Here is a 24911-nt window from a genome sequence, read left to right as displayed (position 1 = left end):
AAAAATTACAGCTCTAGAGTTTTTAAGATAGCACGTTGCCTGTGAGTCATGGGCCACCATTGCTGCCCTACATGCTTGTGATACTGTTCTAATATTCAAGTACCTTGCTTTTATCCTCATCCCATGGCTGGTTTATTTTAGTTGCTTTGGTCAGGTTTTGGTATTTGAAACATTTATTTGCTCCCTTCTTCCTTCCCTCTGTGTTTTTTTCTCTTCATCCTGCAGAAGAAATAAACTGATTTTTTTCTTCTTTCCTTCTTTATTTGAAGAAATTATTTCAAAGGGAAAGTTGAGGAGATGAAACAAGCCATGAGTTAAGCTGCAGAGTTGATCATTAAGCTTTGTGCTTAATGATCCACCTTTTCCAATAATAGGAGAGACATTATCTTTTGAGGTTTTTCTCTGCAGGGCTGTATATAGGAGCCTGGTTTCCTTGTTAGTTTGCCTTTCTCAAGTGTAGCCTTCATTATGAAAGCCGAGATTAAAGGCAGTTGTTGCCATTCTATGGGAATGCTTTAGCTTTGGAGCAGGAAGTTTCATTTGGGCACTATTTGCTCAGCAAGAATAGGAAGAGGGCAGCTTACATTTGAAACACTTCACAGCCATTTGAGCATTTACAGAGCTTTTGGCTTTGTTCATGGGGATAAAGGATTGTATTGTGGAGTAAAGGATTGTATTGTATTGTATGAGTGGAGCAAAGGTTCCCAAAATCTGAAAATTGGACAGGCAGGACTGTTTTCTTGTTCACAGTGGCTTTTCACAGGCATCTTTTGCTATCTTCTTCTACCAGTGGTAATAAACAGACTCTTTGTCTTCACTAATGATACTGCAAAAGATACCGAAATATTATAAGTAATCAACACCTGGGCTTTTTGGTTCCCAGTCCATTTCTTCGTGACAGTTCATGCTTTGAAAAGCTGGTAGATTGGAAACCATCTTTTCACATTTGTGAGGGTTTTTCATTCCCACTTACCACATTTCTAGACTGTATTGTTGACATAGTTCAGAATTCTAGAACTAGAAGAAGGCAGTCACAAGAACTACATTTGAAATTCAGTCTTCTGACAAGACCTGAATATGCTTCTCCCTTTGGTTTTTCACCTCAAGGACCACAGGTGTGCAGAATAGAGAAGGTGGGAGCTGCTTCAGCCCTTTTCCCGCCAGGTCCAGTGCAGCATGTTAATTTTTTGTTGTGGTTTCCCCAGATTTAGAGTTTTTGTCCCCAAAATACAAATTATCATTGCATCTGACCCTGGAATACTTGGACATGGAAGAGGACGTTGCAATTTCTCTAACTACACCATTTCTTCTAGGATTAAGGGTTAAGAGGTAGAATATTCACCAACAGCTGTAATCTGTGAGCAATACCAGTTATGCAGTAGCTGCCATTTTAAAGACCTGAGCAGATGTTCTTGAAGAATGGTTTTCTGAGTGCTTTTCATCCCCTGTGCAAACCCTGTGCAAATGGCAGTAGTGGTGCCTGATGGGGACATGAACAGCCAAAATCAGAGACAGGAAAACTGAGGTCAGGAATGCTATGACTTACACAAGCTACACACAACCTAAGCTGAGATGAAAACTTTGTTTGGTGGCCCTTAAGTTCTGGAATGCACTATCTCCCAGATCAATGATGGCATTTGTGTAATACTCCTGGGGAACACCTCACTTCAGTAATAAAAGATGTAGGCATCAGCAAAGCAATAAAAATTTGCAATGTCTGTGTCCTGGGGATGCTGCATCAAGGCCATCCTCAGCACCCCTCTTGCAATCAGCTGCCTGTGCCAGATATTTGCTTCAGTTTGTTTTGGCAGTTGTCTTGGGTCTTTAGAGCACTTAACATGAATGCCCATCCAGCTGACTGGTGATAACAGAGGCTGTTTCCTCACCACCTGAGCTGGTCAGGAGTTAATTCCTTAGATAAGGTCTGACCAATCCTTTTTCTTGTTGTCTGATGTTGTATTTCTGATATCTGAGACCTTGTAGATCTTTCCTTACTGATTATTTACTAGCAGCTGTTCCTTGGTTCATTTTGCACTGCTGGTCTTTCCTTGCTGTCTTGGTTGTGCTTGGTGTCTATTTGTGTTGAATTTCAACTTCCCTCTTTGCCTATGGGGAGCCTTCTCAATTTGATGGTGTAAAAGGCTAATTAATCCCAGCAGGTAATAGGTGAGACTTCTGGGGTCTTGGAGATGCTAGATGTCTTAGTGGGTATCTGTTGTCTTCCAAGCTAGAAGCAAAAATTCCATATACAGTAGATCAATAGTAACAAAGCATTGCTTTTAGGACCTTGGTAGAATCTGCTAATATGGGGGTCAGGGACAGCCTTTGTCAAGCTCTTGACCCTTGAAATACTGGCTTGGAAGCAGTGTCTGGGTCCTTTGCAGACTGCTTGAGCAGAAAGCCAAGTGTGAATAAGCCCAGGAGACTGAACTCTTCTCCTTTGGTTTGGCTTGTGCAGAGAGGAGCTTCCTTAGCAAGGGATTAGACATATTCTGTGGTGGGTTCTGTCACAACTCTGTCCAGACATTACCAGGGGGACTGTTGGGAGCTGTCAGCTACTCCTGGGTTACTAAGCCTAAACTAACAAGTCCTGCAATTCCTCCTTCTCTTCTCTTGGCCAAAGGAGTGTAGCTTAGTTCTGTCTTCTTGTTGTTCCCAGGAATGACCCATGAAGATATCGTGCAGGAGTCCAAGAAGTACTGGCAGCAGGTGGAGGCACATGCCAGCAAACCAGCGAACAGTGTGGTAAGTAAGGTTCTCCTAGGGCTTGGAGACAGATTTTGTTCTCAATGGTTCCAGCCCTTTCTCTCTTTTGCTCCCACTATTGTGCCTGACAGCCCAGGCAGACCAGGTTGGCCACTGAGGTGGAGGAGAGCTGTTGAGCTTTGTGCCATGTTTTGCAGATTTATTATCTGCTCTGTTTCCTGCTAGGGTGAAGCCTCCAGGTCACCGAGGGCAACACACATAAGAATGTTGTTTTGTGTTACACCTTGCTGGTGAAACTGGGAGATTTTGGGGCAGTGGTCATAGAGTGGGGACCAAATATGTCCTGCTGCCCTTTAGTGGCCAAGGGGTGGTAGAGCAGTTAGAATGACTCATGACATATAGAGCTGATCTGAATGCAAGAGTGGGTGGAACTGGCAGCCCAAATGCTGTTGAGGATGACAGAGACCTTAGTGGTGCTTTACCAGGAGGAGGCTGGGAGCTTTGCCTTTTTTTTTTTCCACCAGTCTCTCAGTGTGGAGGGCTGCACCCTCCAGCACTGCCAAGAGCATACCAGGGTAGTGTGAGAGGGGTTAGAAGCAAAGGGCTTTTCTTTGTTTGCTTTCCTCTGTCTTGTTGGTTATGAGCAGTGCTGTCTTATCCTTTTTTTTTTTTTATCCCAGAGAGGATTTCTGTACTGTAGGAGCAGAGCCCACCCAGTGAGGACAATTCCCAGCCCAGTCCTGAGTTTGAACAAAAGCAGTTTTTGCCATTAGAACAGGACAATGGTGGGGAATGTGGTGTAGATCCTTTTTGTTCCCATTTGACAGCTTTGCTTAACCTTGGCGAACCTGAGCTTGCCATCCCTTGGCGTGTGCCTTACTGTTCAAGCAAGAGTGTTTCTCCTTTGTGTGGGGTCTGTCACCTAGGAGTTCCTCTGCAGAGACTGCTGCCAGAGCAGTCTGTGAGCACCCTGTAGAGGAGGTCTTTTATAGAAGAGGAATCTGAATCACTCATGTGATGTTTAGCTGCTGTTTTTTGTCTTGGTTGTGTGCAAACAAAAGTGTTCTGAAGGCTGTAGGGTATTGAAGGTTGTAGGGCATCTTCCCAGAGATGCTGGGGAAGCATCTCTGGGAAGGTCTGATGGGTATAGCTTAGCCTAACAGAAAAGATGCAGGTGACTGCACTGATACTTGCAGTGGGCTCTGTGTCCACCTATGCACTGGTTATGCTGCATGTGATGGATTCATCTTCAAGGGGATACTCATCAATAAACCGTGCAGCTGTTGTGGTCTGAAACAGTTGGAGGAGAGGAATGGGAAGCAGCAGTACAGAATAACCAAGGTCTGTAGTTCCCGGAACTGTCTGACTTGCTTAAGGAATATGTTCTAAACTCTCAGGAAGCTGAGCAGGACAAGTTTCTGTGTCCTGTATTATATGAGAAGTGGATGATCTGAATGGTGCCTGCAACCAGAGCTGGTTGTGATCTCTTTCTGCCTGGAGAGGGAACAGAGGCAGTAGCCTGCATTTCCACATGGGAGGACACTAAATGTGAATTTGCAGCAGTTTGTGACAACAGTTGGATTTATATCAGCAATCCTTGCTCCATATATGCCTTACCCCAAAAGAGCACAGTCCAGAGATTCGTTCTGTCCTGCCTGCTGTGAATTTACCTGCATTTCAAGAAAGCTCTGTCTTGCCGTTTTCTGTGTGTAATGAGGGGATTAAAAAAAGATAAATGGATAGCTGTTTTCCTATAAGCCTTGTGGTTTCAAATTCATCTTTGTGTGGAGGTGCTGCTGCTGGAAGAATAAGCTGTACAGTAGGCATGGTCAGAGAATGTCCTCTGAAGCATGTGGGATCTGGATGCTAAGTGAGGGTTCCATTTCTGGCTTGCAAGGGACCAGATCAGGAAAGAAAATGCCAGAGCCTGCTACATCAGGAAATGGGTAGAGAGCTATAGTTTCTGGGCCCTGTGGGCAGTGCTAGGGCTAATGACTAGTGGCAAAGTCTGGCTGTAGCCCATAAATGCCTGTCACAGAGCTGGACTGCACCCACAACCCTTCCAGGGTGCAGAGGCAAAGCAGCAGCCATGTTGGTACAGTGAAAAAGTGCCTACCAGCAGCACCACCAGCCGTCTCTAAGGATTGACAGCCTGGCATGGGCACTGGCACTGTGCAGGGAGGCAGTCAAGTCAGTCAGATGCATGTGTTTACAGCAGCACACCATGGCTTTGGCAACAGCACGTCCTCACCCAGCGGGCTGGGCTTTGGGATGAGATTCAGGCTTGCTGCCAAACACCCTGTGGGCAGGACTAGCTATCTGTTGAGAAATGTTTAATTTGCCATTGTTTTCTCCTGTCCAAGCAGGCTAACATGACTCAGAGTTTTCTCAGTGTCTTTCCAGCTTTCAAAGTTGGCTGCCTGGCAAAGACAACTTTCCAGGAGTGCTGTAAAAACAGACCCCTCCTTCCCATCATCCCGTGTGATCCACTCTCACTCCAGTGCCCTCTGGTCAGCGGAAGCAAAGTCGCTCTGGGGGATTTTGCTGCAGTTTTGTCACAGCTGCTAGCTGGACTCAGCACCCACAGCTGTCCAGTTGTGGAGAAAAGAGGCAGGCAGCATGCAGGGGCCCAGTAACTGTGACAGTGAAGGTCATGATGCTTAGCAAGAAGTGAAAAATGAAGATACACTGCTTGACAAGCACCTGATGGGAGTCTTGCAGTTGGCCCCACAAATTTGGCCTCACAGCAGCTGCTGTACGAGTAAACCCAGTGGCCACAGATTGAAGAGCCAGTCAGGAAGAGGGGCTGTTGTAGGGAGCTGGGTGTCCTCTCATCACATCCCAGCAAACGGAAGGGTTTTAGCCCTCATTTTTTCTGGTTTTCAAGAACTGTTTTGTTTTTATTCCCCTAGCCAGCACCAGAAACCCCCTGAAAGCTCACCCCAGAATTATCAATCTAAGCATGGAGAGGAAAAAAATGTCTCCATTAAGGAGTACTTGCACCTAAGTACTGTTCACTCAGTTAGGTGGCTGAGTAACCTGGGCTCCTCATATAGTCCCCTGTGGTATGTGGCTCCTCCAGAGGACATTTCAGTATCACTCAGAGGGGTTCCTGAAGCTGGGAGACATGAATGGCTGTGCAGGGTCTGTTGTTTTCTGCAGAGCCTGAACTGGAGAGCGGTCATACCAGAGACTTGTATTTATTTGGTTGCTATGGTGCATAGTTAGCACTGTATTGTCTGGCTTCATAGCAAGGGGTGGTGCCATAGCCCACAGCACTTTTGCCTGGCTTAGTCTGCTAGAGCCTCATGTGATATAATTTCCACACTGTTGGTTATCAGCAGTCTGCCAGGTGTGTTTCTTGCCTTTACAAAAACAGTCATGTAGCATTAACAGGAGCCGCTTTGAATTTTTGCTTGGCTCCTAATCCCCTGGGAGCATACCTGCCCACTGAATTGACCAGCAGTTTGCATGACTCAGATGAAGAAATGCACAGGGCTTCTTTTGGTTAAGAATTTGTGAAAAAGTAGCCCAGATTACCAGAACTACCTGAGAGATATTTTCTTTCTCTCTGATCTCATCTCTTCTGGAGACACTCAGTGTTTAGTTTTGCTGGGTCAGTAGGTTTGAGCAAAGCTTCTTGGCTGTGCTGAGAGATACGTCACCAGGAGGATAGCATGGGATTGATACAAGGGAATATGCTAGCAGTGCCGTTTTGTTACCATAGGCTGTAGGTTTATGGGTCAGTAGTGAGCGGTAGTGGCCTTTGAAGACTAAGTGGAGATTAAAGCTACTGTTCAAAGGCAACATATCTGAGAGGGAGGCACGTTATTGCCTTTCATGGTAGCCCAAATCTCAACTATGCTCATCTCACAGCCTGGTAGAAAATCTCACGTTGATGTGTTCTTGGTGGTCACCAGCACAGGTGACAGCTGACAGCAAGTGATGAACAAGTCATGTGCTGGGAGTCACCAGAAAGGTCATTCTCCCAGACAAGAGATTATCCTCTTTCAAAAGAGATGCTGGTTTTCTTTTGCTGGGACATCAGAGAACTGATGGCTTCATGTATGCAGCACAGGTGAGGTCAGCTCCCTAGTCAGCTTTTCACAGTGACAGAGAACCCTTTATATGTCACCTCTGATTCTCCAAAAGACTATATCTGGAGGATGCAGAGTGGTAATTGATAGCTGATGTGGTGTCTCCTGGGAAATGCTTTGATTCTGTGCTGCCTGTGCTTGCTGTTTTCCCTTCACAGAGGGATGCAGCCAGGCTCCATGCTGCTGCTAATCATTTGCTGGCAGAAACCTGCTCTTCAGGGACACGGCTTGCATGTCTGGTTCTTGTGAGATGCTCAGGGTTAAAGTCAAGGCATGGCAGGTGGGATGGGCTGCTGATGTGGCTGACAGGCAGAGAATTGTTTTGCTGGTGTGTGACCTTTGTGCTTCATGGCCAGCTCGATGACCAGGGTGTTCTCTTGTACTCTCATACACTCCCATGCCCAGGGCCACTGGCATCTAGTTGGGTTTGCTTTTTGGTTTGGAAATAAACTGGAGATACCAGCCTTATGTTCTTCCAGTGATGATGCAGAATGCAAGTTTTCCAGAGATTTGCTCAGAAAGCATGAGGCAGCAGTGTTATGAGATTGGCTCCTTTTCTTTTTTTCCTTCTCCACAATCTGTTATTCATAATCCCAAACTAGCCTTCTCAGGTAGGGTGGGGGCAGTAAGTGCAATGGCTGAGAGGATATGAAATATGTGCATTGTACCTCTGTTCAGAGACTATGATTTAACTGCTTGTGAAATGCGGTGCAGAGGAACTGTGAGAAGGCTTGGAAGGATATCAACAAGTGGATCCAGCTCTGACTTCATTGTGTGAAATGTTAGGTGTGACACGAGGTTCTTCATCCAAAAGCAGGCGTTTTGTGTCCTGCATTGTGATATGGTCCAGGTTCCTCCCAAGGGGGCTGTCCAAGCTTGGTCCAAGCTGACCAAGCGCTCTCCACAGGCAGAGTGGGACATGGATTGCCCTCCCTGCAGGGAAATGGGGATTAAGCTCTGGGACAAGTCTCATAGAGCTTGTCTGTACACGGAGGTACACTGCAGGGGTTTCACAGCCAGGCCTGGTCAGTGCTGGAAGCTGCCAGGCTGTCTGTGCTTTTGGCCAGATGTCAAAACCCAGGAAACCATGCTGAAGCAAGCGGTGGTTTTGCTCCTGTCTGGTATCTCATTAGGCCAACAGCTAACGCTGGCAAAGGAGAGCTGATTTAATCTGGCTTGTCGCTGGCACACAGGTGTGCAGGGACAAGCCAGCATCTCTGTGGCAGGTTTGGGGGGTGCATTTTGCCTCTCTTTGCCTGAGGCTGTGATTCTTTTTCCTAGGCTTCTTCCCGGAATCCCACGTCAAGCACCTTTGACCTCCAGATGAAATTTGTGTGTGGCCAGTGCTGGAGGAATGGGCAGCTGGTGGAGCCAGATAAAGACCTCAAGTACTGTAGTGCCAAAGCCCCCCATTGGTGAGCAATTCAACCTTCTCTTTCCTCTACTGCTCTTCAAGGGCAGGAATTTTTCATCCTACCTTCTCCAGGGCTTCATTTGGCATCTTTGGAAGAGGCTGTAAGGTTTCCTAGCAGCCTCTCACTGCTTGTCACTATAGCAAACAGAGGCATTGCAGATAGCTGTTTTCCAGCTTCCTTCTCTCTTTACTGTGTGTATTTGCTGCCAGCATCGTGCAGACTGTTACTGCTGGCACAGGCAGTCCAGCTCCCACAATTCTCTTTTCTCCCAGTTGCTAACAGAGAACTAACAGAGTTCTCCTCTGCACATGTTTATACTCTCAGCTATTTGCAGATGTCATACTCGTCACAATTAGCAATAATTCAAGATACTCTGCTTCCTTTTAAATTAGTTTTCCTTGGCTCTTTCACTGCTTTGGTTGCTCCTCTGTGATGCATGTCATGTCTGTTTGCATCTCTTGATTCCTTGGGGCCCATGAGAATGTGTGGTGTAATAGAAGCATTGAATCCTAGAACAGTTTGGATTGGGAGGGACCTTTAAAGGTTATCTAATCCAGCCATCCTGCAATGAGCAGGCACATCTTCAACTAGATCAGATTGCTCAGCCTGACCTTGAATGTTTCCAGAGATGAGGCATTCACCACTTCTCTGGGTTGTGCCAGTGTTTCAACACCCTCATCATAAAAAATTCCTTCCTTACATATTGTCTAAATCTACCCTCTTTTAGTTTCAAGACACTACCCCTTGTTACAACATTACAGGCCCCACTAAAAAAAATTTTCTCTATCTGTCTTATAAGTCCCCTAGAAGACAAATAGTGGCTGGGAAGTCACTGTTTGGTCATGGAAACTCTGGCCCATCTCACCCAGGCAGCCTGCAGGGATAGGATGGGTTTATAGAACTTCTCTTTCTATAACACAAGCCACAAAGGCAGAGTCCAGCTTCCTATTGTAAGTGTAACACTTCCGTTGAAGAAGAGACAGAAGCAGCAGTTTCTGGAGGAAGTAAGTGGATGAGGATTGCTTCCTGGGATGGGAAAAATAACACGTTTTTGTGCAGCTGCTGAATAGATCTGGGGATTTTGCTCAGGGTATCTCATGGTGATCTGTTGCTGGAGCTGAAGGAGAATAAATACTTCCTGGCACTGTTCATAAGGTAGTGCTTGTAATGACTTGCATTTCTATTGCACCTTTCAAGCAGAAAATATTCCCAAGTGTTCTTCATGGATCTGATTGCACAAGAATTGGTTGTGTCAAAGGATGGAATGCAGTTGTTTAATAATCTGTGGTGATGCCATGCGAGATTTGGGGGAGATTTTTGTGGCTTTTTGAAAAGCGGTATCCCAGGAAATAGGTAATATTTACAGGGAGAAGTCCTCCTTAAACAGTGTTCTTGTGGTTTCTCCATCACAGATGTCCCTGCACTATGTGGCTGTTCCTAGACATGCACAAGCTGGACAGGAGGATCTGTTCATCTTTCAGTATTTAAGGGTCTCTGAGGTTGAACATTTGTTCTGCTCTTTCTTATGTCTCTCTTGATTGATCCTCTCTTCTTCAGCTGGACAAAGGAACGCCGTGTCCTGCTGGTGATGTCCAAAGCTAAGAAGAAGTGGGTGTCAGTCCGACCACTGCCTTCCATCCGTAACTTCCCACAGCAATATGATGTAAGCCCCCACACCCGGCATGGCCAGGTGCCCCATCCCTTTCCCTTTACTTTCCACCGCGGTGCAGTGTTTTGAGGGCTGCTCCCTTGAAGACTTCTCAGGGAGAAAAGCAATGATGGCTGAGATGGGAGGTAAGGACAGACTGACAGCAGCAAAATACATCCAGCAAAAAGATGGAGCAGAAGAAGGAGCAGCACCCATTTAATCCACTCAACGCACAAATGCGAGTTTCCAGTGTTGCTGCTGATGCATAACAAGAGTTGTTAATGCATCTCTGTCTGGCACAGGGTTTGGGAATGAAATTTAACACTCCCCTTAGGTCAGGGTTTCTCAATGTGGGTGAGAGGCGAAATGCTTAGGAGAAGCCTGTCCCTGCCTTTGCTGTGACTGTGTACTATAGATTGTGAAACTTGCTCACAATGGGTTTTGAAAGCAAAACTAAGAACTCAGCTAAAAAGCTGAGTTCAGATATCCCGGCTCCAACCCCAGCCCCAAATGTTATGATAGAGAGTTCCTCTCTCCCTCTTCTTTCTTTTTTCCCTGAAAGAAGAAAACTCCTTCGCCCTACCCTATTGTAGGTGCTCCTTTTGTGCCAGAACAGGGGGATGAGAGATGATCAGTAAATACGATGTTTAGAAAGTTTCTCATTTTCTCTGGCAATGATGCTGCTGGTAGCCGTATGTGCACCAGTGTGGTGCAATCTGTAATGCCACTCTTCACCCACTCAGAGATGGCTGGAGAATGAGTCGCTTTTGGGGACCAGCAGCTTCATCAGCAGGAAGCACTGTTGGGTCAATCCAGGATGCTTCCTGCTGTTGCCCTGTGTCTGTACCCAGTCACCTATGGAAATGGCAGCAGGTGCTGAACTGCCTGTGTGTTTATGTCATCAGGAGACTGAGGAAAAGAATCATGAGTTAATGATATATAGTGTCCTGTTGGCAATCTCTCCTGTGCAACTTAATGCCTCAGCTGGCTATCAAACCTACTTTCCCCTCTAGCAAGGACTGATTGTGCAGATGCTAAATTTTTCTCTCTCTTTTAACAGTTATGTATCCATGCACAGAATGGCAGGAAATGCCAGTATGTGGGCAACTGCTCCTTTGCCCACAGCCCTGAGGAAAGAGACATGTGGACCTTCATGAAGGAAAATAAAAGTGAGTGGGGGAAATGTGGGCCAAAGAGTTTGGGGAGAGGGAAGAGGACATTTGGGCATCTAGAGGGTATGTTAAGACATATTCTTGACAACAGAGATGGAGCTGGACAAGGCTGTTGCCATGAGTTTATGTGGGATTATGGGTCAGGTCTGTCTGTAGCTGCTTTTTTCTTAAATGTGCATGTATCTCTTGAGTCCCTTGCTGTGGGACTAGTGCACAATAGTTTTATGTCTTACATTGCTTCACTGCTGCCCTCTCTTTCTGCATCATTTTAGAATCCACCCTGTACTGTCCCTCCTGTTGCCTATAATGTCCCAGGCCTGGCTCTGTATGGAGCTTTGCCAAAGCACCAGTCCTGGCCTGTAGCTGCTCCTGTATCTTTCTTGTCTGTCTTCTTTCTGGTTTGGCTGTCTTACCTATTTCTGCTCATTGGTCTTGGGCTGTGGCCCTCCCTGCTCATGGCATTGTATTCAAAGGGGTGGAGTTGAGATCCTGAATAAGAAAATCGTTGGGTGGTGCCTTTATAGAGGAATTTGTCTGTATTTAATTCTGCAGGCTTACCTTTTGGGCAATAGTTGGGGGGTTGCCCATATCCTGGACAGCCAGCTCTGTGGCAGAAATCTTTGTTTATTCAGATCAACAGGAGGCTGGGGAAAAAGGGCCAGCTGTCCAGGTGCTCACCTGTCTCTGTTGGAGCTGCTGGAAAGCCTGAAGGACTTCAGGCCTATCCTGAATTTTTTTTTGGTTCTGTGGAGGGTCCTTCTCTCTGCTGAGCCAAACTGTTAATTGTTGCAGTTCAAAGCATTTAATTGCTGGGGCCTTTAAAGCACATGAGACAAGTCTGGGTGTGTTTGCTCAAGCACAAAAGTGAATGTTCAAACAACAGTGTTGTCTCAGTTTGGGGGAACTTGCATTCATTATCCCCAGTTACCTCAAGTTCCTCAATTACTCATTTAGCAAGGAGTAAATCACTAATGCATCATACTTAGAGCATCATATCAATATCTGCAAACATTTATGTTTCCATAGCCTCTCTCAGGAGCTGATCTTGCAAAAGCAGATGTCTACTTAAAGCTTCCACTTCAAATTTCCCTTCCCAGAAGTATGTTGAGTGGCTTTTAAATCCAAAGCCATGAGAGACATCAACCTCAGTTCTCTGGGCAGGTTTTGAACTTAGAGCAAGCTATCATTAGGTCTTCCTGCCCTCTGCAGTGCTTCCTGTGGCCAGCTTGCTTAGGGGCTCTCCTCCCTCTCTAGTGCTGAGGGTGAAGCTTGGGCTTAGAGGGAAGAGATGGATCTGAAACTTGCCTTAGCTTCTTGGCTGGATGAGATGTCTTCTAAGAGGTCAAGTAGAATCCGGCCTCTTGGCTAATCATCTTGTGGGGTGAATTCCAAGGAGATCTTGCAGCACGTTGCCACCTTTCTGAAAAGTTTGTGTGGCTCTTGCCCCAGTTGCCCTTCAACTGATAGAAGACACTCCCTCATGCCAGGTGGTGTGGTGTGAATTTGCCTCCTCTCCCCCAAGATCTTATCTGAGGAGGTGACATGGGGCACAAGCCTTCAATCTGGTGCTGCTGCACAGGCAAGGGGAGGGGAGGGAAGGGCTGCCCCAGCATTTGTCCTTTTCTCATAGTTTGTGCAGCAGGTGGGAGGTTGTTGAGTGGCTTAATGTGTTGCCTTTGTGCAGTACTAGATATGCAGCAGACGTATGACATGTGGCTAAAGAAACACAATCCTGGGAAGCCTGGAGAGGGAACACCACTCACGTCACGAGAAGGGGAGAAACAGATCCAGATGCCCACTGATTATGCAGACATCATGGTAATAAGCTGATCTCTTGTCATTCATTCCTTCTCCTTCTTGTCCTCTTCCGTAATGCTGCTAGCCTGCCTCTCTCCTGTGCTTCAGGTGTGGCTAGCAGAGACTGCATTGCTCTAGTGTTAATACAGTTAATACAGAGCCTGTATTAACATAGGTTAAATGGACAGCTTGGAGCAGCACAGAAAGAGCAGCATAGCTGAAGTGGGAAGAGATCGACCTGGGGTCAGCAAGGCTCTACAATGGCTTTTCTGTTAATCCCCAAGTCATTATGAGTCTATCTTAGGTTCCCTTTTGCATAGGCTCAGCCTCTCTCCAGGGTTCCTGGGCAAGCTGGCAAAACCATTGCAGGCCTGTCAGAAGGGGAGAAGCTTGGAGAAGAGCTGACACAGAAGCCTTAGAAAACCAGAGGCAGATGTGTTTCCTTATGCTATGGGTGGTACTGATGTAAGGGTCTGTGCTGCTGAAGAGTTCTGCATTGCCTGTGAACCTGGGCACCTTGCAGTGAGACCCCACTGGGGCCATCAACAGGGGCAGGGGGACCATGTCAATGAACTGAGCTGCCCTGTCCCCTAAGCCTGTTTGAGCCATAGATAAACTCTGACAGAGCATCTCCTCTGTTCCCCTTTAGTGTCAGCACAGTGCCCTAAATACAATATAGCAGAGAAACATGGGTAGTCATAGACTGAATGGAGCTTCCAGGATGCTCTGGAAGGAAAGGGGAGAGGGAGTTCCAGCATAGGAAGGCCAATGGATGTGAATGTTATTGCACTGACTGGCCCTTTTCCCTGTCTGCACTGGTTAGATGGGCTACCACTGCTGGCTCTGTGGGAAAAACAGCAACAGCAAGAAGCAATGGCAGCAGCACATCCAGTCAGAGAAGCACAAGGAGAAGGTCTTCACCTCAGACAGTGACTCCAGCTGCTGGAGCTACCGTTTCCCCATGGGCGAATTCCGGCTCTGCGAGAGGTACCATTGTCTCACCTCCCTCCTGTGCCACTGCTGCAGGGACAGGGTAACAGACCCAGGGCCTCTGTCATCCCTCTTCATCCTCTCACCAAGTTCTCAGAGACTTCTTCATGGAGGAGGAGTGGGATGAGATGACAGGTTTGGGTGACAGGCTGCTGTTGGATCACAGAGGTGCTCAGCCATAATACTGAGGGGTAAAAACACATTCCTGAGCATGTGTCTTTAGAAAAGGAGAGCTTCCTATCTGCACCTGTGCTCTTCATAGCCAGGATGCTCTCAACTCTCAGGCTGCTGAACAGTCTCCTTGGCCCAGTGCTTTGGGGAATCCCAGGTGCCTTATTAAATGGTTTGAATGTCTCAAGCCCTCTGAATCAGCACTTGAAGGTGCCTTCAGAAAGTTTGTGATGGTTAAAAATGCCACTTGGGTTAGCAAGAAGGTTATTGTCTTTCATGCTGGTTACCTGGCATTTCCTCTCTTGTGCATTGCTTTTTCCTCATCCCTGTTGGTCCAATTCCAGCTCACATTTTTTTGTGCTCTTGACTAAATTCCCTTGTATACACTTCTCATTTTGCTGCTCTGTGTTTTCCCCAGTCTTGATGTCTTTCCCACCTGCACATGGGTTTGTAGGACAATCAGTTCACCCTTAAAAAGAAGAGTTCACAGCATGTTTCAGTGGGTCCTGATAAAGTACCCCAGAGAGCTCAAGTCCGTGTACTGAGGGTGCCCTCCTGACTGTGCTCCTTGTGCTGGCAGGTTCCAGAAGAACAAGGCCTGTCCTGAGGGAGAGGAGTGTCGCTATGCCCATGGGCAGGACGAGCTGACCGAGTGGCTAGACCGGAGGGAAGTGCTGAAACAGAAACTGGCCAAGGCTCGCAAGGACATGCTGCTCTGCCCCAGGGATGACGACTTCGGGAAATACAACTTCCTATTGCGGGATGACGTATAGTATGAGCTGGGGGGAGTCTGTCAGCTGCAGAAACACAGGGTGGGTTTTCCAAGTGGCAGTAGCAGGGAGAGCGAGATCTGTGTCTCGCAAAGAGAATTTTTTCTTTTGTTTTGTTTTAAGATTATGAGACAGTGATTTATTAGTGACTGAATTTGTGAATTTGATTCTTGTTGGCCAGCGACGCCACACTCACTGAGTTTATGATCCATCTTTTCTCTCTTCTTTCCCCTAAATTCTCCTTCTACTTCATCTTTTTGTTTTCACTGTCCTTCAGTCAAAGTAATTAATTCAGTCTGTATTGGGCTGCAAATCAGAGAATTTCTCCTTGTGTCATTCTTCTGCCTTTCAGTTCAGAGTATGACTGCAGAGGTCTAGAGGACAAAGTTGAGAGAGAGGGACAGAAAAGTTGTGGATACCCCATCCCTGGAACTGTTCAAGGCCAGGTTGGATAGAGCTCTGAGCAATGTGGTCTAGTAGAAGATGTCCTTCTAAATGACAGGGGGATTGAAACTAGATTATCTTAAGGTCCCTTCCAGCCCAGACTATTCTATGATTTTATGAAATCTGGTGATAAGGTAACTGTGAATTTCATATGTTCCTTTTATCAGTGCTGCAGACTAAGCTCCACTTACTCTGCTGCAGCCCTCCTGCTCTTCTGGGAACTTGGTACCAGAAAAAACAGGAATTGTGGTGCAAAGAAGGAAAACCACTAGATTTGGCTTAAAAGATCTAGGCTTATGTTCCAGATGTCTATATTATTTACCCTGAGGCATCAGCTAGTGCTGAGGAGGATAACAGCTGTGTGGTATAAGGAGTGCAAGGTAAAAGTAGTAAAGTTATAAAACTGCTTGCAGCAGCGGGAACTGGGTTGTAGGTGACTTCAAACTTCAGCTGACTGTACTCAGAAAGCAAGCTGGTGACTTCTCATTAGATGTCCTTTTCAGTGTGTGCAAGTGTTCAGGGCCGATAGTAAGGATTTGGTTTTTTTGGCTGGTGTGACTGGTGCAAGTATAACAGAACCCATCTAGGAGGTATAGTGGAGTCTGTGACACACTGTGTGTCACTGAAGTCCACACAGCATTATCAGTCAGGAGGGAGGTGGTCACCAAAAGGAATCTGTATTTCTGCTGCCTTGTGTCCTGAAGAGAGGGAGGGAGGGAGGTAGTGGTGTTCTTTCTTGCTCTTTAAATGGCATGTGTTTCTGGTTACTTAGAGCTGCATTTTTCCCTGCACTGCCAGAAGAATTGGGTGGGGACCCATTTAAAAAGACACCACTGCGAAGCACAGGCACTGTTAAACTAGTGGGAATCCAGCTGGGAGCACTTACCAGTACCAGAGATCCAGCCCCCTCCACCTCAGAGCCAGAGCACAGAGCTTGCGGATGCACAGTGCAACCAGGATGTAACCCAGAGCAGGAACACAGTGGTGGAGAACAAGTGGCACAGCGGGACCCAGCCATGGCCTGTTCTTGTGCTGCCTGATGTGAGCTTTGATGAGGTAACCAGTAATGCTGAATGCTGGGACAGAAGTTTTGCTTTTTTAAGTGGCAGCAGTGAGAAGCACTGCTGCTCTGCATGCCAGCCTTGTCCTCTCTGGCAGTCTCATCCTGTAAGCAGTAAATGTGTCCTTGTTCTGAACTTCCCTCTGCTTCTCCTGTCTGCAGTCCAGCTCTGCTCTGCAGTTTTGCATGCATGGATGGCACCATCCAGTCAAACACAAACACATCTCCCTCCCAGCCTTTGTCAGGGTTGTCTTTTTCACACAGATTCTCCTGGGACAGCAGTCTCAGAGCCCTTGGGGCTGGTAGGGCTGTATCCATGGTGAATACAATCTGGGCAGGAACCTCTTGGTGTTTTAACATTGCTGTGTCCTCCTATTCTTCTCTGCTCCCATATGCTTGGGGTTCAGAGCTTCAGGAGAGATGGGATGTGGAAATCAGGAGATGTGGAAATGGTGTGGGGCAGCTGTCATCTTTGTAAACCAGCCTTCAGGAGGGTACTTCAGCTCCACTGGGATATTTAGGGTCCAATTATGGAGTAGAGTGCTGGAATCTTTCCAGAGACATGGCGTGCTCTAAGTAAATGGAATGCACTTCTGCCCTTAGAATCATTAAGTTGAAAAAGACCTTGAAGATCATCAGGTCCAGTTGTTAACCTGGCACTGCCAAGTCCCAGACTAAACCATGTCCCAAAGTGCCACATCTACATGTATTTTTCAATACCTCTGGGGATGGGGACTCAGCCTCTTTCCTGGACAACTTAGCCACTTTTCTGCTGATCTTTTTTCCCTCTCCCTTAAAATATGGATGTTAGTCTCTGGTTTGCTATGAGCAATACCAGACATGGCAGGTTTTGAGTGGTCAGGGCTGTATTTTCTCCTTGTTCTTTGTGGTAGCTATGGTATCTTCTCCTGGTCATCCTTGTGCTAAAGTGGTCAACTTTAGAGATGGGAGGAGACAGGCATCAGCTCCTGGGTTAACTTGTTCTGCCCTTCTTGGGCAGAGATGCCAAGGAAAGAAATCTGGACTGGGGGACACTGGAATGTGTTTCTTATTTTTAAAACAAACCTGCATCTCTAGTGTGACTCTAGCACTTGCTGAGCCATGATTTCTCATGTAACCTAAACAAGTTACAGAGTGGGTCACTGTCCACTCTCCCTGTCTCTGCAATGAGAGCTGAGCTGCTCAGTGGGGCTTCAGAGGTTTGGGCTGGGGCTGAGATGGGGAGAGGGTGAGGTGATGTGACATAGGCCCATGGTCATGGAGGTTGCATCAAGCATCTCTTTCTTTTCCCTGATATGATAACCTGGTCTGTGGTGTTGCAGTACTTCGTCACCAGACTTGTTTTAGTGTGTATATATGTGACCCTTCCCATGAAGCATATATACACAGGTATTAAATATATTGCTCTATATAATATTATATGTATGTGGTATCGAAAGAATCTTTTAAATGAAGGTAAAGGAAAAGGACTTAGGCCAGGAAACGCAGCATCTCCAGTTTAATTATGAAGCCTTTTATTTGGGATAGGGAAAGGGAACTAACAACAGAGGGGAGGGTTTTATATAGATAGGTATAAACTTTGAGATGGGACAGGTTTCCCTGTTCACATTTTTGAAACCCTTTAGGATGTCCTTGCAGTCCCATCTCAGTGAGAGAGTATTATACTGCTAACTAGTGAGTAAAGTTTAATATAAGGCTTTGCTTATATTATTTAAAGGGATATTGTGAAAGGCAGGAAGTTTCACACTTGATTTCCCAGGCTTGCTTTATCAAGCCAAGAGGGTTTTCTTCAATGCATTATGTGCTCTCAGCAGAAATGCTCAGTGCTCGCAGCTGTACAGCAGATAAACCACAAGTTGTAGGGGCTGCTTTAGTGGTGTTCACAAGACCCTGTGATAACTCTCTCTTCTTTATTTGTGTGAGAGAAGAAAATTCTGCAGCACAAAACCAAATTTGAGGGTTCTTAACAAAGGACATGTTAATGTTTTAATTTTGTAACATTAGAAGAAATTTCATGTCCTGTAAAATAACCACAGACATTCACACAGAGCAGAAACTTACTAAATGCTGAAGGACTTAGTGAAAATCTTTTCCCAAATTCTTAGGTAGGAGCAGGGATTTAGGTGCCCTGGCATTGGAATTAACCAGGCCTTTACAGGGAGAAGTTAAAACAAACAAACAACAAAAAATACCCTACTTAGCTTGCATGAAACTGTATGTCAGAAATTGATGGGTTTTAGCAAGTGAAAGGAAAAGATAGCAAGGGGATGCTGCAGTTCTGAACTGGGTAGTAATGATTTTGAGTCCTTTAATATGTCTTCATATTAATATAATTTAAGAATACCACGCTTTACTATTAAAAAAGAACTTAGTATCTTTCATAAGGTCTAGTATCAGGATAAATATGTAGATGTTTTAACAACATTTTTGTTTTTGTTCTTAAATAAAGAAAGAAAAACCAAACTTGCTTCTTTTAGCCTTTGTAATAGAAAATAAAAGTGTGCACTTTAAATCCTCTCGTGATCCAGAGTGTGTTTGTGTTTTTCAAACAGCCTGCAAAGCATTTTATCTGGCTTTTAGGTTTCCCTGCTGTGAGGAGGGAAGCAAAGGGAGCACATCAAGCATTGGACCACTGTGGCTTTCTCCCATCTTGAAGTATAATCTGTTACTCTTCTTGCTGAGTGGAAAATTGCCTGTGTGCATATTAACAGTTGATGCAGTTCAGACACACAGCTCTAGTGAACTTTAGGTGTATTTAAGATGTTTTGATTCACCCCTAGTGCCAAGAATCCATGTGCTCTGCATTAACACATACTTTCAGGTGTTTGGGTAACCTGTGTTTAGAAAACTCCAGTAATCAGGTAAACACCTTCATATAGAGATTCTTCTGTGTAGGCTGCTCTGTTCAACCGGGTTGGCCAGTTCTTCTGCCTGGCTGCTGCACCCTGCTAGGGAACATGTCCTTAGCCCCACTCACTGAGCTGCACACAGCTTGGGTCATGGGAAGCATCTGTGCACTTTCCTCCTAGAGAGGATGCTGTGTGAGGAAAGTGCATTGGGGGAAGAGGTCAGTGTGAAAACATTTATTAATAAACCCAGATTCTTTATTTTTTGAATCTATCATGATGTAGATTAATCTAGAGTCTTGATAAAATCAAAACTGGACATGTGGTGGAGACATGGGGGTCCCATGGATCTGCTCTGTTACTGCTGTATAAACTGGTAGTGACCAGAAGATCATATCCAGTGAGGCCTGAAGAGACAAGATTTGTCACACATCTTGATGTGCCTTCGTACAGACATAAGCACTCATGTCCTTCTGGTTAAAGAAGAGGCCTGCACACATTCTTGTAGTGCAGGAGGGATGAGGACCATGTGCAGTTCCAAGGTGCATTGAGTACATACAATGTGAGGGACATTAGTTTTACATTCCAAAAACAAGGCCATGCTGAGGCATGCTAGCAATGGTTTAGGGTAGCTTTTCCACTACAATTGAAACCAGAATTTTCAAACTGTGAGACAGACAAAGCATCAGGAGAAGAATACCTATTTTCCTTGCAGATTTGAGCCTCAGCTGTAAACTGGCGTTTCTTTACTGAAATAAACTTGTATTTTGGAGAGGAAGAAAAAGAGTGGTGATTTCAGTAATCAGATCTTCCTAGGAATTTCAGCAGATACAAAGACAAGGCAGAGAGACCCAGGTCAGCCAGGAAAAACCCAAGTTCTATGGAAGGTTGAGAGGAGCAGGGTAGAAACCCCTAATGCCATCACACAGCAGCCTGGTAGAGGGAGTTTGCTGCAAATGAGAATCCTAAGCAATCCTGTAATGGAGTCTGCCTACCATGCTCTAGAGAAACGTTTCTGGGCAGTGACAGCAGATGATGCAAATGCTGTCTTTTTCTTCACTGTATTTGCTGCTGCCATTGCAACCAGGAACAAGGTTATGTTGTGTTGTGTCCTGTGCACAGCGAGCAGCAGAGAGTTCCTGACATGCATGAGCTGGGGAGATGTGTTGGTCACTGGCTGGGCACAGAGGACATAACTGTAGGGCAGCTGGGGGGAAAAACATGGGGCAGAAAGCAACAAGCTAAATAGTAAAAGAGGCCTAGATGGGAGTGACTAGTTGGAGGGAAGTGGAGGAGGAAGGGCTGTGGGCACACAGGCTGTTTGATATGTGGTGGAGGAAGGCACTAAACAGACTTGGTTGGGTGCTATGGGATGGCTGTAGGCAGAGGTCCTGTGGACACACAGGTATTGGGGCTTCCTGGAAAGCTGCAGACTCTGGTCAGGAGCTGAGCCATGTCTCATTTAGCCTCACCCTTTTCTCCCCAGGATGGGAGTGGACAGGACCTGTCCATTCCACATAATTTCTCTCCCTTCCCAGATTGATTATCACCTCTTGTTTCTTTGTGGTTCCTCCTCCAGGCAAGAGCAGTGTGTCTTGGTGCCACTGGGACAGGAGTGGTTTTTCCTGAAAACAGCTCCAGGTGCAGCAAAGACAAGAGCAGGGACCAAACCGGATGACAGCTCTAGCTGACTCATTTCCCACCACAACAGCCCTGTCCCTGGCAGCTCCCAAGATTGCCCCTTTCAGGAATGCTCATATCTGCACTTTATCTTATGGATGGCAGTGCCCCAGAAAACTACTGCTTGTTCCAGGGAGCCTTAGGAGGCACAAAGAAGGCAGAGAACCTGTAAATAGGGTAATTCATAACCATCTGAATTAATCATCAAAAAAATTACATTTACCCAGGGGTGGGATAGAGGTCTCTAAAGCTAGATGCCAGAGTAGATTTGGATTGCTTTGAATTGGAAAAACACTCGGCTCTGGCATATGCTCTCTGGCATATTTCCTTTAAGCTCAGTGGATTTCCTTCGTCTACCTTAGCTGTGGGCTTCCAATAGTGTTGCAGCCCTCCAGGCAGATGGTTGGGAAGGATGAAGAGCTGCATAGTTTTGCTAATTGAATACCAAGGCATGCGCCCCCATCTGTACCCCAGCAAAGCTCTGAGACAGAGAGGGAAAGTCCTGCTTCCATAGGAGTGAGATGGCCTCCGTTTTTTTCAGGAAAATTGCTTGAAAATAACTGCAACACAGCGAGGCATTGCCCCTGGGAGCTGTGGTGGGGATTCAATACAGCAGCAGTGTTTCAAAAGAACCTCTAGGCAGTCAGGATCCTCTCCTGTTTGAGACCGTTCATGTCTTGGTTTTGGGGCATCAGTGGCAGCCAAACTGTCAAAGCTTTTTTGAGGGTAATTTGTTTTCTTTCAGCTCACATGCCTTCCCCAGGCTCAGATGACTCCTGTACCTTTCTGTCAAGCTCAGACCTCTTGTGCTACAATACTGCAGGATCCCTCCTCTTGCTCAGGACCACGTTGTCCTTAGCAGGTGTAAGTAGGAAGAGATGGCTGACAGAAAACCCAGGTCCTTACAGGCAGCCTTGGTTTTGAGAGAGAAGCAGCCACAGGGATGTGTCTCTTCCTGTCCCACACAATGATCTCCCATGGCCCAACATCACTGGCCTTGGATTTCCCCATCCTGATTTCAACCCCTTGATTTATTGCTGCTCTTGGCACCTCCTGGACTCTGCCTCCTACCAAAGCTTGTTCCAAGAGCTCCCAAAGCTGTCTCTGTCCAGGCTTCCAGAATGTTTTCAGAGCAGGGAAATGCAAAAAGGCAGCTCTAGGTGTCCTTCCTGCCCAGGACAGTACAACTTCTGGTGATCCCAAGGCCCTCTCTCATGTTTTCTCCCTGCCTAGCACCTAGTTCTCTGGCAAATGGCACTTCACAAGGGAAGGCCATGTGCAGACACGCAGAGCTGTGGTGAGCCCAGCTGCCATGTGAGCACCCAAGAAGGGGGAGATGTCTTGGCGGGGGTGGTGAGGAAGCAAAGCTCATTAACTTTTTGGCACTCGTTCTGGGGAATTAGTTTTTAGAAATTCTTTTGCCTCGGGCGGTAGGTGCAGGCACTTCCTGCCATGGAAGTTCATTGCTTGGTTGGGAGATCCCAGTGCTGCTCCTCCACACAGGGAGACAGGCAGGCACATTTGTATACATACATAGGCACATGCATGCATGCCATACCCTGCTGGGGAAAAAAGCCCTTTCAGAGGTAGGAAGGGAGCTCTCAGGAGTGAGGTGTCTGTGTCACATGTTGCTACCATCAAAAGTACCCAATGGGTTACATGTCCATGTTGTAGGCACCAGGTAGGGTCTTTAACCAACACAGAGCCTGAGTCCCACTTTTTCCTCAGCTGTACAGCCTCCCATGCTGGCTTCATTACTCCTACTCTCAAAGTAATCAGCTTGCCAGAACTCCTCCCTTGGATTAATTGAATACACTTGGCTGTGGAGAGCAGAGATCCCAGATCCCAGATCTCTGCTGACACCTTTGTAGTCTAGCCACAGCCTTCCCTGCTGCTGCCATTCTGGGTATCCCTGAAGCTCCATGGATGTTTGTTGGCACTAGCAGCATCTCAACCCAGAAGAAGACAAGTTTCTGGGATGTGTTGCAAGTGTCCATTCAGAATGGCCATGGTGAAACTCAGCCTCAGACCTCTGCCAAGATGAGAAAAATTCCCTACCAAACCCAATGTACCACACAAATAAATAGTTAAGTCTGGAAGCTGAAAGGGGAATGTAAAATTGTCCTAGGAACTAATACAAGAACAAAAAATTGTACAGATGTCTGTAAAGAAGCAGTGATTGACCTCTGCAAAGGATTTGCTTGGATAAAAGCAAAGTCCCTTCAGTACTGCTGGCTTCTGTCTGTCCCTTGTCGCTGCCAGTGGGCCCCAGATCATACAGAACAGATAGCCTCCTCAGGTTTTATCTCTGGGGAGGCATTAATTTGACTCTCCTCTTCCTAGCTTATCTTTCAAACAGAATAAGATATTTAAATGTATTTATCACTTTGCCAAGGTGTAGCATGCTCTGGGGATGGATGGATGGATGGATGGATGGATGGATGGATGGATGGATGGATGGACGGAAGGATACATAATAACGTTGCATAAGCTTTGTGTCATTAGAAAATCAGACAAAAAAATTTTATTTTCTAAGAGGACACATTCCATTAGATTACCAAGCCAAACTTTCACTTTATTGGAAGAAGCTGAGATAAAAGCAATTAGTAATAATCACCACTAATGCATTTCTTTGGTCAAATGTCATTGCTGCTGCTGGGTTCCCCATCAGCTGTGCTTTCAGACACACTTGAGAAACAGTTAAATTCCCTTTTTTAGTGGTGGCCTCACAAATCGATAAGCAGCCAGGTGCCACCACCAAGGACAAGACCCATAGCAATAATCTGCAGGAGTTTCTGACTGAGGAGACGCCCAAGTGTGTCACTGGCTCTTGTTTTGGGTCTGAGGGAGGCAGCAAGACACTGGCAGGAGCAGAAACAGAGGAAAGGCCACTGCAGATGTGCTGTGAAAGCGGCCTTGTGGAGGAGTTGAGGGAATACTCCTGGGGCTGAGTGAAAGATGTCAACTTGGACCCATACACAGAGAACCCCCTTACCCGGCTCCTTATAATGAGCATGGTTGTATCAGAGGTCTGAATGTCTGAAAAGATTCTTCAGGGTCTCAAACTGCTAGGAAGGCTGTATCTATGAGTAACACCTCAGCAGTGTTGCTCTACAGTTCACTTTGGACCCAATGGCACACCTCTCTAGAGCCGTTAGAGACAGGAGTAGAATTAGAGGTTTTAAAAGAGACATTTACATGCTTTGGTGCCTGCAGAAGCATCTGAACACTGCAGGAAAGCAAAGAGGTCAGGGGATTGAAGGTACAAGAATTGGTTCCTTAAAAAAAGAACAATTCTGTTGAATAAAATTGTAAAAGGATGGAGAGTATGGACAAGGCAAATGTTGAAGGACCCACAATCCTCTCCTCAGGAATGCTGAACACACTCCTTGGGCAAATGTGCCAAGAGGTTCAGCCAGCACAGCTGGGTGGCGTGGGTAGCTGCTACAAGAGAACTGCAGAAAATACAGTGAAGTTAGCCCTGGTCTATGCCAGTTAAATTTGTGTTCTTGGAGTTTGACCTTTTCCATCACATTAGGTACCTCCTTTTGTGTGCCATCCACTTAGGGCCAGTATAACCGACTATGGCTGGTTGAGTCTGTGAGAAAATGTGCTGTTAAGGGCTGACTGGGTTTCTGAGTGATGGCTGGGGCAGAGCTGCCAGCAACTCCACTAAAATGGGATCACAAAAACAATAAAAACATCTCTGGTCTGACAACAGTGCAGCCAGCACAAGTGATGTAATCTGTGGCCATGCCTGCATCTTTCCAGAGACAATATTTCAACTTCATTCACTAAAGCAGCCCAAATGCTTTGCTCTCCATGGCAGGGATATGGTTGCAGACAGACATTCCCTACTGCTATGACTCTACTCCATAGTATATTTTCTGATTCTCTGGGGCTTGAAGACAGGGTGGTGTTGATGGTTCCAGCTAGTGATATTACCCAAGCTCTTCTGGTGGGCAGGAGCTCACTGTTCTGGGATTCTGAATCAAGAGGGACATACAGTATTGGGAGGAGACTTTGTGGACATGGCAAAAACTAGATGAGATGTAGATTTCATCACTCTCAGATCTCTAGACAAAAAAATTAGAGATGTCCATTGCAGGCAAATA

General features: G+C 46.2%; 1 protein-coding gene across 7 annotated transcripts in view; it reads left to right on the top strand.

Annotated features, from left to right (window-relative positions):
* Window positions 1-18785, top strand: part of ZC3H7B (zinc finger CCCH-type containing 7B) — a 48414-nt gene extending 29629 nt beyond the window's left edge. For all 7 annotated transcript variants that reach the window (XM_077783626.1, XM_077783624.1, XM_077783627.1 and 4 more), the window contains exons 17-23: window positions 2660-2745; window positions 8085-8218; window positions 9776-9881; window positions 10927-11035; window positions 12723-12856; window positions 13659-13822; window positions 14577-18785. In XM_077783626.1, the coding sequence (XP_077639752.1) occupies window positions 2660-2745; window positions 8085-8218; window positions 9776-9881; window positions 10927-11035; window positions 12723-12856; window positions 13659-13822; window positions 14577-14769 (926 nt within the window). In that variant the 3' untranslated portion in view covers window positions 14770-18785. The remainder of the gene's footprint in view (window positions 1-2659; window positions 2746-8084; window positions 8219-9775; window positions 9882-10926; window positions 11036-12722; window positions 12857-13658; window positions 13823-14576) is intronic.
* The last annotated feature ends 6126 nt before the right edge of the window (window positions 18786-24911 follow it).

Source organism: Lonchura striata, chromosome 5 (assembly GCF_046129695.1).
Source record: "Lonchura striata isolate bLonStr1 chromosome 5, bLonStr1.mat, whole genome shotgun sequence".
Lineage (NCBI taxonomy): Eukaryota > Metazoa > Chordata > Aves > Passeriformes > Estrildidae > Lonchura > Lonchura striata.
This window is presented reverse-complemented; position numbering and strand designations above follow the sequence as displayed.